Raw genomic sequence first — 16,418 nt, forward strand, 5'->3', positions numbered from 1 at the left:
TTATTTTTTTCCCCTTAGCATTCTCTCCCTCCAAGTGCGTATGCCACAGTTAAGGCTTACTCAAACTTTGATGCTGACCGGGATGCTGCAGCCCTGGAAGCAGCCATCAAGACCAAAGGTGAGGAACATGGGCTATGGTTTTGACTCTGTTTTTTAAGGTAGAACACTGGCATGCAAATAAAAAAAGTACAGTGTCTCACAACCACCATGTTAATATCCTTAATCTGGCTACCTGTTTTAGGAGATTTAGGATTTCTCAGACCTTACATAATCTTGGCAGAGCTAGATTGAACTGTGTAAATCTGTGCTTTGGAATATGTTTGAAAAGTTTGTGCCCAAAAGTTGTTCAGACTGTTGCTAAAAATGCCCACTTTTTTACTCTTGATTTGTCAGTACTTCCAATTCCACTACTTTTTTTTTTTTTTTGCCTCTGGAAATGAAGTGGCAGCTTCTGTGGCAGTGCTTTGAGACCAGGCTGTGAACAACTGATTTCTAAGGGATTATTGCATTGGATGTTTCTCCTTCCTTACAGCTTTCCAAGCAGCTGAACAGGGGTGGTTTGAACACTTTTCTACTGTGTTTTGAACTGAATGTTTGTACATCTTGTATTATTGTAGAGGTCATAGTCCTAGAAACAACGGAATCTAGTTTCTGAAATGATATGGCAGTATTCCAAGAGCAGGGCAATGTGAGAGTTCCCCACTTTCCAGAACCAGGTAGGCTGGCATTTCCATGTCTGTGCCAGGATACACCATTTGCACTGATTGGTGGGAAACCAGGATGGAGCGGATGGGATGCAGTCCCATGGAAAAGCCTGGCACACTGAAACAAGCAGGAGCACAGGGAATATGAGCTGCGGCTCCCAAGTAGAAGTACCTTGTTGGTGCTCCTAGGGCAGTGACTCTTGATCCTCGTCTTGCTATAAACACAGAAAGGATGTGCCAGGCTTTCCAGACTTTCTCCAGGCCAGAGAAGCAACGGCTGGGCCCAGCTGGACCTGCCAAGTCTGTTGCCTACATTTCAGGAGACGGAGAAATTTAAAAGCCAAACAGTTTCTCATCAGTAAGAAATGCCAAGTCAGTGCCAACAAAGCACATGTCTGACTTGCTGCAAAATGTGAAATTGCCCCTCCCTAACAAGCATGAGGCTTCCTCTCACAGGATTTCTTTTATTTAACTGGAAACAACTCTTGCATACTCATTGAAGTAGGCTAAGTAGTGGTTTTTAATCATTTCATGATCTGTTTTAAAAAGTCCTCTTAGAGGAGTAAAAGTTTATTGTGTTTGACAGAAAATGCTATATGGACTTTTGTCAGATTCAATGTTTTTTAAAGTGAGCAACAATGTCCGTTCTTGTTACTCATTGATAGAAATGCACTGATGAAATTCATCCTGAAACTTCCAGAGATTTTAGTGAACAGCAAAGAAAAATGTTTGAGCAGCTCAACTGCTTCACCCCGCCTCAGCAGATGTGAGTCAGCATCCTGTCCATGCAGCATGATTCCCAAGTGTGCAGGGCAAGCACACATTTTCCATGAAATGCCAGAGCAATGCATTAGCTCATGTTTCCATCCTCAAAGCATTTGAATTAGAAACTTGAATGTAGTCATTTGCGGGTTGCTAATCTATCACAATTGTCATAAGAATTGAAAATGTAATTTGGTAGTTTTGAATGCAAAGTATGGTTTAAATTTAAAATTCATTAAGACGCCTAAGAGATGGCTCTGTGCTGTAGCTCTCCTAAGGGCTGAAAAGCTCTGTGTGTGTGTGTATGCATGCATGGCTGTTCTTGGACTGAGAGAGTTTGCTTTCTTTTACAAAAGAAAAACACTTTAAAAAAGCTGTAGATTATGGCTGAAGTGTACGGTCAGCATGTTTTCAAACCAGAATTTCTAACTGAGACATGAGATGTTTCCAGAGCTTTGTCGTTTGCAGGCTGAGCTTCTGTGAATAAGAGCACAGATGGAGGCCTGCCTCAGTAGGAGCTAAGGTCATGGAGTGTAGTATTTCATCATGAAAAATGTGGGCAAGAGGGAGAAATAAGTCTGAATATTTTGAACTTGACTCCTTGTTCCATATTCTGTAACTAGTGGCTAAGAGTCTTGTTGTATGCAGGCCTCCTATTTATTTCCATGGAAGCTAGAACAAAGGGCACAACAAGACTATTTGGTATAGCAAACTCAACTACAGAACAGTCTTTTTCAACATTGTCACCACTATTAGCTGTGCATTTTTGCCTGCAGTGAGCAAGAGCCAGCATGCTGCACTTGTAAAAATCTGTATGGCCACCTGAAATGTGGATTGTCTTTCGTGTCTCTGCACCACTGCTGAAACTCACCACCCACTGTCTCACTGTGCTCACACCCACTGCTTGGTCTCTATACACATTCAGCAAGTGTCAGTGAATGTCAGTGGGTGCTATTTTTTCCCCACATGGAGGATTTCAGTTCCACACCTTTGCTTCATCTGCACTTCCATGTCAGACACCATTCTGTCAGCCTGCCCTCTCTTGATGGCATCAAAATGGAACATTGGTGGGAAGGTTCAGCCTCTACTGCCATACCACCAACATCCGCTGCTGATGTCATGAGTCAACATAATGAAGTATGAGGGCTGCTCTGAAAGAAATTCCTCCTGTATCTGCTGTGGTTGCTTCTGGTACTAAGGAATATAAGCATAGATGGGTTCTGGAGGGGATCTGAGACCTGCCAGTTGTTGCTGATCCATCCCTTACTTTCTGGTTTCTATTAAAAATATTCATTTATACAAATGTAAACGAAGCTAATTGTTGTCTTGGTTGTAGTAAATACAGAGACCAAGTCAAAACTCTGGGCTTGGTAGGACATCTATGTCAGAACTACCTATTTTCTTCCAAGTCTGGCATGCAATTCACTGTGTAAAAATAAGGACAAAAAACCCAGATCCTTCCAGTATAAAAAAAAACAAACAAAAAACCAACAACAAAAGGCAACCCATAACAAATCCTCCTGTTACATTCTGCATGAACATAGTATACTGTTTTATTTTCCCATTTTTATATTTGGAGTGTTAGTTAAGTGGCTTGAGGTGAATTAGAAAACATAACTGCTTTATTAAGAAGCCTTAACTAAAAACACTCAGATGAAAGGATGGGCTTTAACGAGTTCACATTTGTGTCAGTTTTAAAATGTCTGTTCTTGCGCAAGTTTCTTCGCAGAGTATTGACTAAGCACAAGTGAAGCAGGAAACAGAAGCAGTGAAGCAGGTCATGGATGAGGCTTTGTTGATGCCCGTACATGCCTGTGCACACAAAGATCTTCATTGCATTGAAAATTTGTTCTGTCTTCAAGGCCAGGATGTTATACATACCAACAAATAATATCAGAGCAGTTGAGCTCTGCTCCAGACTTCACATATGCTGTGTTTTGAGTGTCAGAGAACATTCTAATACAAAGAGAAGAGATCTGCTTTCATTCCTTATCTTATGTCTTTGTAGGTGTGGATGAAGTTACCATCATCAACATCCTGACAAACCGCAGCAATGAACAGAGGCAGGATATTGCCTTTGCCTATCAGAGGAGAACCAAAAAGGTAGCAAAAAATGAAGAAATAACAATTATTTAATATTTTCTTGTGGATAGTTAGATTTTCAGGCCTTGTACATCTCACAATTTACTGTGAACAAATGAGATCATATTATTGGGCTTACCTTTTCACTGGAAGCAAAGATGCATTTACTTTGTCCAAATCTGTTAAAGATTTCCTAGCAGTTGCAGAGATCACGATAGGTGACATATCAGCCAGCTAGCCACCACGCACATTAGTGAAAAGCCATTGTCAGGGAATGTCTCAATTTGAAGGCAGAAGTGGCAGAGAGGCTTTGGAGTGTATTTATTTATTTATTTGTTTGTTTGTTTATTGCATGGCAACTTTGTATAAGGAAAACATTCTGTTCACATGGATAGTTTAAATGAGAAAAGATTGCAGTCAGTTGTGCTGAAAGTTCTGTAGACATGGAACAAAGTGATATACTGAGCTGAACTTGTCAGAAATATGTGCTCTCATCTATTGATGGAAAGAAATCTCTGAAATGTTTGCAGCAGTCTGCATAATGAGTCTTTCTGTCTGGAAGGCAAGAGATGTTTTGAAGTTGAGAGTTTTACTATAATTTAAGTTTTACGCCCACATAGAAGAAGAAATTTGTATAGAATTGGGATTATGATGAATGTATCTCTTCCAGGTTTGCCAGACCCCAAACGGTAGTCCTCCAATAGCAGCCCAGAATGCACATCCAAATGTAAATCTAGAGTTAAAGTTTGGAAATTCACCAGCTTTATGCATGGCTGATACAGGCACATACATGCAGAAGCACATAGCAGTCGGACATATGCATGTGTTTGCGTGTCTGCACCCTGACAGTCACTCTCCTATGAGCACTGGGGGAACTGCCCTTATAAGCTGGACCTTAGTAATGAAGTGTGTCACTCAAAGCTCTGTTAAATGTTTTGCATGACCACAGAAATGCACAATCAAGAAAATATACAGCTTCTTTCATCTAAGTGTTATCTCTTCCTTTACCTTTTTTTCTTTGCTGCAACCCAAGAGCAAACTGAATTTATCAAGTATAACAAGTGCCAAAGGATAAGCAAGTACAGAAATAATGGAAATGTGCAGTAGAAACCACTCGGTTAAATAAGCAATTGAATGATAAGAGAGGAAGAAATAAATACAAAAAGACATATCTTGAACTAATATGTGTGTTTCAGGGCAAGTATCTCATGGATTTCTTTGGCAATGTGTTGTACTAGGCTGCTCATTTTGCTCAATATAGCTGCTTGTTTTGTGTATTGTTGAAATAGTCCATTATAATAAAAAGTCACAGATTTACATCTTTTTACATTCCTGTGAGTTGAGCTAGGTTTAATGGGAACTACTGATAATCTTGAGGAATGGTTCGATTTGAGAAGTCCTTCCCTATTACCAACATTAATGGAACTACCATTGACTACTGGGGAGTCTGCATTTGTGTCTCACCAAAACTTCGTGCGTGACATTTTGGACCCAAATTTGGATTAGTACACTAGAATATCTCTTGGATTAAAGCAGATAGATGTCCAAAGCTCACTATCTTGGTCAGTCAGCGTAGTAAGCACATGCAGCGTTAGCATAAATTAATGTTCTGGATTGAGTTGGTGACTTTGGAAGCAAATTAAATGCCCTGGCTGTTTATCTCTCTGGTATAAACGTATCTGCAGTTTAGCTGAGGTCACTTTCTCCTGCAGTTAGCCCCTGTCCCCAGCCTCACAAATTGTTCACATGAAAAGCAGTGTCCTTTTATGTAAGCTACATACCTGACTTATGGGACAGTATTAAGCTTAGGGACAGTATTGGCCTGTGTGGACCCTGAGCTTGATTCCAAGGATTTCAACTTTGGAACTGCATTATAATGAAGCTGGTGCTAGCTTTATCCAAGTTACATCTGAACTCATAAAAGACGAAATGCCACTGACTTTATTTGCTGCAGATTTGCATGCATTCTATGAAGCAGACATGCCTGTTGCTTCCTACAGGACTGACAGTTCACAATAGACAAAGGATACGCAATTCTGGTTGTATTCTTGAAGTTCTTGAATTTTTCTGCTTTCAGGGATTGTTGTTGTCCTTCAGCCAGCTGTTTAGGAACTGGACCTTTACAGTGGAAAAACTGTGCAGTTTTCCAACTTCTCAGCTAATATAGGGCTGCAATAATAGGAAAAACACAAATCATATGGTGCTACAGGAAAATATGAACATGTGATGGAGAAGCACTGACTGCAGGGAGTCAGGCTCAGATCCATCGGTGCTTATTAGATCTAATGAAGTGTCAGTGCTTCAAGACTGGAGCTGAGCTGTTCAGAGTCACTTGGATGTCTCTGCATCATGCTCCCCAGCACTCTGCCAGCCGCCGGTGAATTTCTTCTTATTTTCAAAGGATGAGAAAATCTCCCTTTGCCAGGCTTCTTTCTTAGACTTTCACAAAACAAAAGCTCTTTGTGTTCCTTTTCCTTCTCAGTTGTGTAAGAAACATTGTGGCAGACTTAGAGACATAAAGTGCTACAGGCTAAATTTTCTGGAGATCAGAAGTGAGCTTTAATTTTTTTCTTCCATCTTGCCTCCTTTATTTTACAGGAACTTTCCGCAGCACTTAAGTCTGCTCTGTCAGGTCATTTAGAGGCAGTGATCTTGGGCTTGCTGAAGACACCATCACAGTATGATGCCTCTGAACTGAAAGCTGCCATGAAGGTAAATGAGCTTTGAAATTGAAATGTTTTTCTGGTGTCACTTTAAATGTTATTCTGGTGTCACTATGTTAAGAATGAATCTGGCCTTTATATCCAAGGCTGCAGTTTTCAAGTATGTCCACTGTTAGTGTTTGTTTGTTTGTTTTTGTACCACAGTTTACATATCCAGCTGCACAGCATACAACATCCGAGTGTGAAATAAAATAAATTCTAGAACCGTGTGATTTTTGAAATGTTAATTAAATCCTCTTTTTAGGGAACAAGTACAGTCAGGAATAATTGATAGGCTGCTATGGCTGGTTGCTGCTCTCATTACTGCTCTTAAAAATAACGTACAGGTTCATAGTACAGAATAGCCTAAGCAAGAAACTGTTTGCTGGAACTCTTAAATCCTTGGCTAGCATTTGTAGACTGAAAAAGTAGTTCCTGCTTACTGGGTCATTTTGCTGGTTTTGAAAGAACATCCTGTACCAGATCTGCCTCTGCAAAGAATACGAGGAGGAGGAGAATGTGATAATGAGATATCAAAGCAATCTTGGAGAAATTGCACAGCAGTGACTGAACTTACTGAGTTCAGACCCCTACAATCACAGGCAGGTGTGGAATAAATGGCTAGTTTAGAGATACCTGCTCGGCTGAAAGAAGACTTGGAGCGGTGCTTATGCCAGTGCTTCTACTTTTCTAAGCAAGTGTATGTTTGGAAGTTTGTATTTATAATCAGCCCTTACGTTTCAGCTTCTTTATTAGATTGATTATTGATTGATTGATAACTAAAAACAAGCATTGAACTATATCTGCTGGAACTTGTAACAAAACAAAGAGCTGATGGATTAATTCGTCCAAACAATGAAAAATGAGTAGAAAAAATAAAATGCCAGTGCCGAGATTATAAGCCTGTCATTAGAGGCCAAATCCGTTCTTCCAGCAATCAGGTGCTGCCCTCTTCTGGTTTAAATGTACGCTATCCATAATTAGCTGCAAATCTGATTTTTTTTTCTTTTTTTTCTATTTGCAATTATTTTACATTTCATCTGTCTAGGATGACAGTATACTTATCTAGTGTATCTGCTGCATTCACAGCCTGTATCCTGAGCTATTACTTTATTGTAGCCTTAGGTATAGAGTATTATATTCTCTTGGTTAATCAGATATTCTCATCTCCCAAGCACTCTGTCTGAGCTTGAGTTTATCTTGATACTGTTCTTAAATTACAGCTATGACATGAAAATCAAGGTTGGGTAAAGACAGGCCATCACTGAAGAGTTAATTATTTTTCTGGAACATATGCTTACAAAATGCTTCAAAAATACATAGAAAATCTTCAGTTTCATTAGCCTTTATTTCTGTCCTAGATATTTATTAGAAATGCTCTGTAGAAAGCTTTCCAAATTCTCTCATCTGTGATCCATTTCTATAATATTATTCCGCTTTAGTCCTCTAACTCTTATCCAAGAATGCAGTTTCTCTCATAATTTCCTCAGTTTTCCAAACATGAAGCATGAGAAAATTTCCCAGGATGTTACCTTGCACATTTCTCTTGCAGTTCTGTGCAAACATTGCCTGTTTTTGCCAGATACCAAACACTTTGTTAAATAGAAGCTTAGCAAACTCTTAACAGTAGGCATCAGAGGCTTTTTCTGCCTGCTCTTGATGCTGAAAGACAAAGGCATTGGGATTAGCATGAACACGGTTCACTGGTAGGCAGAAACAAAAACAAACTCGTCTATTCAAAGAAGAGTTTCTTTTCAAAAAACTGAAGTATCTGCCAGATAGCTTTACTAACTAGCAACTCAGATGTACTCAGTGGTCACTGGGTAGGGAAGAATCATCGATATATCCAAGTAAATCTTCTATTTTAAGTGATCTTTCAATAACAAGATTATAGTGATGCTGTTAGCAAAATACTCGTATTTTATTTCGATATGTTTTTAAATAAAATAACTGAGTTTAGAGCACATTGATCAAATCATGTTATTCTGGAGTACTGAAATTCCCCTAAGGTTTAACTTAGATGCTGATATAGTTTGTTATTTTCTTTTAGTGCTAATACCTATATTGTTTATAAAATGGTAGTAGTGCTGCTTACTTCAAAGTACTCTGACATCATTAAGTTTATTTTAGTCCAACAGGAAGGTAAACAGAAATTTTATTACTACAAAATGGACCTTGATTCCAAAGCAAAAAACTACCTTGGAATGTCATCTCAACCCTCTGCTTATTAAATATATACATATATGTTTTATTTATGTATATATACATATATGTATATATATATAGGTTATCATCCCAAATACCTTTTTATTTCTTAATATATCTAATGGTAATACAGTTACATCTGTATTTATGCATTGAGAAGTACACAGTATGGCCAAGTGAAGAAGGGACTTGGTCTTATGGATCATTTCCAACCTAAATGATTACATGCTTCTATTTATTAGCTAGAAATCCAGAACATGCTTAAATCTTTGTTAACTTAGAAACCTTAGAAGCTGAGACAAATGAACATGTCATGCTCAGGTTTGCATTTGTAGTGGAGGAAGCCTGTGGAGGGAGGTGGGGCAGAAAAGCAGGGAAGAACAAATTTGTTGCTGCCCATTTGTATGCTAAGAATCAACATGGGCTGCAGTTAGTGGACCTCTCTCATTTATGGTGGTGGTGAGGTTGCTGAGTGTTATGAGAGACGCTCATAAGATACACGTTACACAGAGGTACCATCAGTTAGATTGTCAAAACTGTTAGAATAGTATTTGGCTGCTAAAAATCTGGTGTTTCTCTGACACATTAAAAAACATCCCTACAGCTACCAAAGTGTTGAACAACCTTGAATGGTTGTGAAACTGTTGGAGTTGGAGAAAGGAGAAAAGATAATGAAACGTCAGTAAAATATTTTGAGACTGTTCAAGCATGTCTGTGCATTTCTAGCATTTAACTTACCTGTGCATATGTTCCAGGGCCTGGGAACTGATGAGGACACACTTATCGAAATCATTTGCTCACGGACAAATCAGGAGCTTAATGAAATAAATAGAGTCTATAGGGAAAGTAAGTTTATTTTGAAAATTTTGATGCAGTATGTTTGTACATGAAGTTGCTTGGCTAAGTTTCCCTTGGCGTTGGTTTGACTGAGATTCTTACACCACATCTGCTCTGTTTCTTTTATGTTGGGGCGTAAGAAATTTTGTACTGGCATCTTGGATATGACTGTGTTTATATAGTTTAATCTGTTGCTTGATAGCAAACAAATTGGAGATGATATACTACTCATCTGATAAGTTGATTTGAATATTCTTTTGTAAGCTACAGATGTCCTGTGCGTAGTGACAGAACTAACGATGACGGACTTATGGATTGTAGATTCAGTTACATAATAAGTAGGTGAAATCCACTGAAGCATGTTTATAAGTTTATTTGAGAGATCTGCCAGAAAAGACATGAAGTAAAACTTCACAGAAGTATATATTCTCTTTTGTAACTGTTCCAAAGCATTTTATCTGATTTCAGGTATAATTCTTAGTTGATTATAACTGGAATTGAGAGTGATATAAGATCCACCCTCAAAAATATTCCGCTCTTTTAATATTCATTATATTTTGATATTGACTACTCTGGTCATGTTCATCATAATCAGTAGTGCAGCTGTTTGTTTCCCTGAGCTTCAGAACTGAGCTCACCAGAAATAGACTGAAATGGAGAAAACTGCTGTCTGTTAATGCGTGACTGTTGTCCAGCAGTTCTGCTAAGGTACTGGCTGAATCAGAAAGGACAAGCAAAATCAATGTGGTCTTAATGATGCATACTGAAAATAAATGTGTATCAGTAAGGAGAATGTTGCTGCTGCAGACTAGATTGCTGTTGAACAGGAGACAGAAAGTGATTTTGTAGCAATGTAGCATGTGATCATTTGAAAAACAAAGATGTTGAGACACATACTGGAATCTCATGCAGGATTCCTTTGTTTTATAATAGCGGTTTCTGTCTTTTTGCATTAAACTTGTAATTGCGATTGTCTAGTTGTAAATCCATGAATAGTGAAGGTCTAAATGCAGTGGTTGGCAAACAAGCAGTCACTGGTTCAGCTTAAAGCAATATTCCCTTCTTTTCAGTATTCTCAGGCTTTTGTTTTATTGTTCCACGTTTGGCAGACAGGCTTTGATTGCATGAGATCTCCAATGACTAGCTGATAGCAACATTCTTTCTTTGGATGCAAGCATGTATTTGTTTTCCTTCCCTTCTATATATGACTTTTATATAGTAGCTGCTTGCTGATGTCCTAAAATGCAGTGATTAACTCCTGTGCTTGTAAACAGGTATTTGTGGGATGCCCTTAAATGAAAAAGAATTTTTTGTTTTCTAGTGTACAAAACAGAACTGGAGAAGGACATTATATCAGACACATCTGGTGACTTCCGCAAGCTAATGGTTGCCCTGGCCAAGGTAGATCTGTTCGTTTCCTTCCACTTTTCCTAATATGCCCACCCATTGGTAGTTCACTGGTGATTGCCAGTAAAATAATAGGATTTCTAACTCACCTTAAAATTTTCTTGTATTTTCACTTTAGAAAAAATAAAGTAAAAACTGAAGGGCAATGTATTTTGACAGTGACACTGTGTATAGCATCTTCACAATGGAGATGAAACATGCTTGTGTAGCAAATAGTGACTAATTACTGATTAGTGAAAGAAATATAAAAAATTGCTTGAAATCGATTAAACTTCTTAATCTTGCTATTCTCACTTGAAGGGCAAAAGGTGTGAAGATACTTCTGTGATTGATTATGAGCTGATTGATCAAGATGCAAGGGTAAGTGCTAGTAATGGCCATTAAATGTCTTAAGTTGATTAAACTTTGGAGGATATTCAGAGCGCAAATGCTGTGAAAATGAAGAGTTTATGAAAACAGATGTGTGTATTTCAGATCTCTCTTGCATAGCAATGTGTGAATGATATCAAGGAATCTGCTGTTTGCAATCCTGGTACCAGTTTTCACGGGATACTTACCTGTAGGATCTATACAGAAGCACTCTGGTATTTCCTGTAGGCACATAGAAAAAGAGGTCTTTTAGCAAAAGGAAACACGTGCCTTGTGAAGACTGGTGGCAATCGAGCAGTTACAAAAGATAAAGGAAGAGGTAGCTTTGAACTTAGCGGCTGGTAATGCTGTTGATTATATCTGTACCTTACTAAAAGCAGTTCTGCTGAGGTAAATAAAGCTAAATTTGGAGCAAAACCTATAAATAGAAGTAAATAGAAAAGTAATTAGTCTTAGTTACAGGGTAGATCCATAGACCCTGTCCTCGGTGATCTGCCCAAATCTGTGTCCTTTTTGGTGTCTCCCACTGACACAGCTCCTATACTGCTTTTTCCACTAAGAAAACGGTCTGTGTTTGAAATGGCTTTCTGTGTAACTCGTGATTTTCATTCTTTACCCAGGAGCTCTATGATGCTGGTGTCAAGAGAAAGGGGACTGATGTTCCCAAGTGGATCAACATTATGACTGAAAGAAGTGTTCCACATCTGCAGAAAGGTACAATTTAAAAGACAGATTTACATTTTTTCTCCTGTAAGAAAATAATAGGTCAAAGCGGTAACTATTTTGTTCCACATGGCTCTTAAGTAAGTGTGAAAAGCGATCAAATCCTATTCACATGCAAGTTGTTACAATTTTTTAAGCATCTGTGGATGTGTTTATCTCCAATTTCAATGTGTATAGATCTCTTTATTTTTACACATGTGCAACCGTTGTTTAATGGTATGTCTTGTACACTGAGAACAAAAATGTTAGACATCTAGAAAACAGAGCTGCGTAAGACCTTGAAAGGTCCTTTAGCTTTTCATTCCATCCTGGTTAAGTTAGCTATATCATGTGTTCAAGTCAAAACCAATTCAAGATTTTTCTTTTCAGGAACCAAATCACTGTTGTTTTAAAAAATGCTTGTGACACAACTACAACAGTATGTTGTGAGATAATGGAGGGTTACGTTGTGAGATAATGGAGGTGTTCAAGGAAAACAAAAAACCGTACCACCAGCTGGGTAACTTAGGCTGTACTTAAGAGACAGTTCCAAGAAGGACTTGGACAGGTTTTTTTTTTTTTAATCATGTCAGCACATTGCTCTCTCTGCATTTTTTACTTGGGTGTGGTTACTTTTAACCATTCCTGGTTTGGTTTTGGTTTGATCTGCTATCTCTCTTGTAACAGTGTTTGAAAGGTACAAGAGCTACAGCCCATATGATATGTTGGAGAGCATCAAGAAGGAAGTTAAGGGAGATCTGGAGAATGCCTTCATTAATCTTGGTGAGTTACCGTAAAATAAACACTATGTTTAAATAATATCTTTTCAGTGCTCTTGCAGTGTACTGTGATGAAAATAGGCTCAGCTTCCTCTGTATTTCTAGAGGAGAAAGAAACTGGAAGGGCTGGTATTATTGGATCTGTGTATTTCAGGACGTTACAGGTATTGAGAGGTAACATACTTTGTCCCTCTGCAAAATATAGGTCTTGCTTTCCAAATGAAAAGGGAAATGCATGTTCTGTGATCTGTTGTTAGTTTCAATTTTGTCCAATACAGAAGCTTAATGCTTGTTTCCCCCACATAAAAAGGTTAGAACTCTAGCTGTGCACATTAATTATTCAACGTGGATAGGCTGGAAAGCAAGCAGTGTGTGTGTGAGGAAAGACAGGCTGTGGAGGATACTAGAGGCTAAGAAAAAAGCTAACTTTGCTCTGAATTCTCTGAAATAAGGGTAAATAAGGGGGATAAATAAGGTGAAATAAGGTGGGGGTGACTGCTATTGTGGATGAGACAAGAATACACAGGAAGTTGCCAGGTTTCACAGGACATTCTTTAAGAGGAGAATCCATTTCAGGCTAAGGGAGAAATGAGCTGTCTAAGGCTAGTGTAGAATCAAGACAGCTCAACCTCGAAAGGGACACTTCTCACCTATTAGCATACAATGAACGTTTTCAGAAAAAAGGTTGTTCATAAAAGTGAAAGATAGACTTAAGAGTGAATTGTGTGAAGGAAGGTTAGCCTTCTAAAATTATACTAGCAATAGAGGGAAATATTTCTCCGACTGCAAGTATTCGTGCTTCAATCATAAGTGTAGCCAACCAATTTATAAATAACAATTCAGGTAAAAACAATTTCTCTTTGCCCCTTTTTGGGGAAACTTTTGATGAATATCTTATTTTGATAGCTTACCTTACCTTTGAAAAGGCTCCAAGATTCTATTGTTCTATTCTTACATGGGCAGGATGTTTACCCATTTATCATATCTCTCTCTTTAGTTCAGTGCATTCAGAACAAGCAGCTATACTTTGCAGACAGACTCTATGATTCCATGAAGGTAAGAAAGACTGTTCATTCTACTCATTATCTTCTAACCATTGTTTCATCGAGTTTTTATTCCTTAGGTGGTTTTATTCATATGATGTGTAACTGCTGTGTGGATAAACAATGATGACTTTATATTGTTCACAAGCATTCTTTAAAAGCTTAACTCATAGGCTATCTATTAATATGCATCTGGTATATGGAAATACAGGGAAGAGTCATATAATTATCTTCATTATATCAGTTTATCATAATCACCAAAGTTAAATGCATCTTTTGTAGGTAAACACAAGAAAATCTGTTTATTGAAATGGAAAAATAAATAGCTAAATTTGCCTCAAAACATTTTATTGAGAAAAGATATGAAAGAGAAATACATGATGACAGGCATTAGGCAATAACATGAAGATGATGAAGACAACTTCCTGGAGCCAGAACTGTGGCTTGCAGTCTAAGTAGCTAGATTGGTATCTAGAAGTTAGTTGAACACTGCTGATGAGAGAGGTATGTTCATGATTAAGTTCCTGGATCAAGTATTCACTGTACCTTTTACTGATGCTCCTCAGTTGTCTGTAGTTTGCTGTATGTCTTCCACACCAGTTACAGCATCCTTTTACATGTTTCATCTATTAAAAGTTCTAAATGTCACTGTGCTTATAGGGCAAGGGAACCCGTGACAAGGTCCTGATTAGGATTATGGTCTCCCGCTGTGAGGTTGACATGCTGAAAATTAAGAGTGAATTCAAGAGGAAATACGGAAAATCCCTCTATTATTTCATCCAGGTAAATTTTCAGCGTTCTGTATATATTGATTGTATGGATCTTCCAAGTCCTTTTCTTTGGATTTTTTCCCCATTAAAATTCATGTGAGGTATTTTAGAGGCTGCAGTGACAACAGTAGGTTGTTACCACACACAATTGAAAAATGTTTAGCTTTGTAGTCTACCACCAGTATAATCTTGGCAGCCCTTTGACTGCTGTAGGCAAGTTTTGCCCAATCAGTTGATGCGTTACAAACAAAGGTTCCATTCACCTGTCTCTATCCCCGGCCCAAAAGAAAAGAATTGCTCTGGGTTTGCAGAATTAACATAGATCTTCTAAATTGTCACTTCCTTTCATTCCAGTGCTTAAGGAGCAAACTTTTATTGAGAGTGATTTTTTTTGTGATATTAGGAAATATTAAGTGTTAGGTTTTATTTAATTGGAAATATATTAGAAGAGGCCATACATCTGTTTAAAACCTGGTCTTCTGCCGACCTTTACATTTCCATAGATGTAGTTGCATCAAAACCTGAAGCCCAAATCTTTTTCTGAAGTAAGATGACAGTTTGAAATAATAGGTAAATTTTCAAAATAGTGAATGTACTGTAAAATTTTTGTGGTGATCAGTGAGAAGGAGCAGAATCAAGTCTTCCAGCTTTCCTTTGTTGTCTTGCTTTTCTTTTTTGCATCAAATCTCCCTATGGCCTTGCATGTATGTTGTAAGAATGATAATCTCAATTCGCAAACAAGTAAAACCTGGTCTAGATTGTTTCCTCCAGGCTAGCAAGGTTTCAGTTGTGAAAAATCAGTTAATTCCCACAGGTTTAGAATATAATGTATATACCCTCATATTTTGTTGCTGTTTCCTAATACGTATTTTGCATTTTTTCCACTTTATAGCAAGACACAAAAGGTGATTACCAGCGGGCGCTGCTGAACCTGTGTGGTGGAGAGGACTGAAAACTGTGATGTGGGAAACGGAAACGCAGAGACATGCCTATTCTGCTCTTCCTTTACTGTAGCCCTTGACAAAATCGAGCCGCCATGCAAACCCTGCCCTGCCTCTATCCCTGCCACACCATTGACGCAGCTCCCCAGCGCTGCCTGCACGTCTCAGCAGCAGCGCTCTGCTTGGCTCTGCCAGAGTTCCTAACAGCGTAAAGCCAGAGAAACTAACATTCCCCAGAGATAAAGGTTAAACGAGGTTAAACGTGCTTGTGGATGCCTCTTTGTGTAATGTTTCTAATAAAACATAAATAAAACAGATGTACCTGTCAGACCTTTAATCTGAAAAATTGGTGATCAACTGATGCATACTTGGCTTGTGCCAACTGTTGGCCTTTTTCCCTTGTCCATAATTCATTACCTATGACTGAAACCTTGTCTTTGTACCTCAAAGCCTTTCCTGTTTAATTCCTGTTTAATGATGTTGTTGCGTTGTTTTGTTTTTTTGTTTTTTGTTTTTAAATGAGAAACACAGCCATTCTTGTGGTGGTGGTTGTTTTTTCTTTTCCTCAAGTATAACAGCAAAACTCAAGCCTCACCTGTGTGTTGTGTTATCTGTATAAAACAAGGGCTGAATGCATTGAAATTCCATTTAAATGCTTACAGCGACCCGTCAGTCACATGACTGAAGGAAGGAAACGTTCCCGAAGCCGCCCGGCACTGCAGCAATGGGTGCTGCTCACCCCTCTCAGAATGTAGCTTTGCGCCCTTTTTCTTCCCGCCGTGGGACCGCGTTCCTCGCGCGGCAATAGCTGGGACGGCGCCTCGCGCTGGGCGGGAGCGTTCCAGAAAGTTCCGGTCCGCCTCTGGGTGGGAGCGCGGCTGGGCTTTGCCCGGGTTAGGGAGCTGTGGGCGGTGCGAAACAGCTGGGAGGCGTTACGGATTGCAGGTAAGCCGAGCGCCCTGCTAGTCCTGCGGTGGAGACAGGTATTGCACGCTGTGATTGTGTCTGCAGCGACTCGCACCTGATACAACCACTTTGCTCGTCTTGTGGCAACATTGTTTCTTGCTGTGGTATGAGAGACACAAAGTGTAAAGAGCAAAGCTTTCTCTCCGACG

At 38.8% G+C, this 16,418-nt stretch overlaps 1 protein-coding gene across 1 annotated transcript in view; it reads left to right on the top strand.

Moving 5' to 3' along the window:
- Positions 1-15,620, top strand: part of ANXA2 (annexin A2) — a 118,260-nt gene extending 102,640 nt beyond the window's left edge. Inside the window, exons 2-12 of the mRNA XM_031555216.1 lie at positions 19-118; positions 3,475-3,569; positions 6,147-6,260; positions 9,211-9,301; positions 10,614-10,693; positions 11,000-11,059; positions 11,689-11,782; positions 12,458-12,553; positions 13,547-13,605; positions 14,253-14,375; positions 15,255-15,620. Of these exons, the coding sequence (XP_031411076.1) occupies positions 19-118; positions 3,475-3,569; positions 6,147-6,260; positions 9,211-9,301; positions 10,614-10,693; positions 11,000-11,059; positions 11,689-11,782; positions 12,458-12,553; positions 13,547-13,605; positions 14,253-14,375; positions 15,255-15,314 (972 nt within the window). The 3' untranslated portion in view covers positions 15,315-15,620. The remainder of the gene's footprint in view (positions 1-18; positions 119-3,474; positions 3,570-6,146; positions 6,261-9,210; positions 9,302-10,613; positions 10,694-10,999; positions 11,060-11,688; positions 11,783-12,457; positions 12,554-13,546; positions 13,606-14,252; positions 14,376-15,254) is intronic.
- The last annotated feature ends 798 nt before the right edge of the window (positions 15,621-16,418 follow it).

This window comes from Meleagris gallopavo, chromosome 12 (assembly GCF_000146605.3).
Source record: "Meleagris gallopavo isolate NT-WF06-2002-E0010 breed Aviagen turkey brand Nicholas breeding stock chromosome 12, Turkey_5.1, whole genome shotgun sequence".
Classification (NCBI taxonomy): domain Eukaryota; kingdom Metazoa; phylum Chordata; class Aves; order Galliformes; family Phasianidae; genus Meleagris; species Meleagris gallopavo.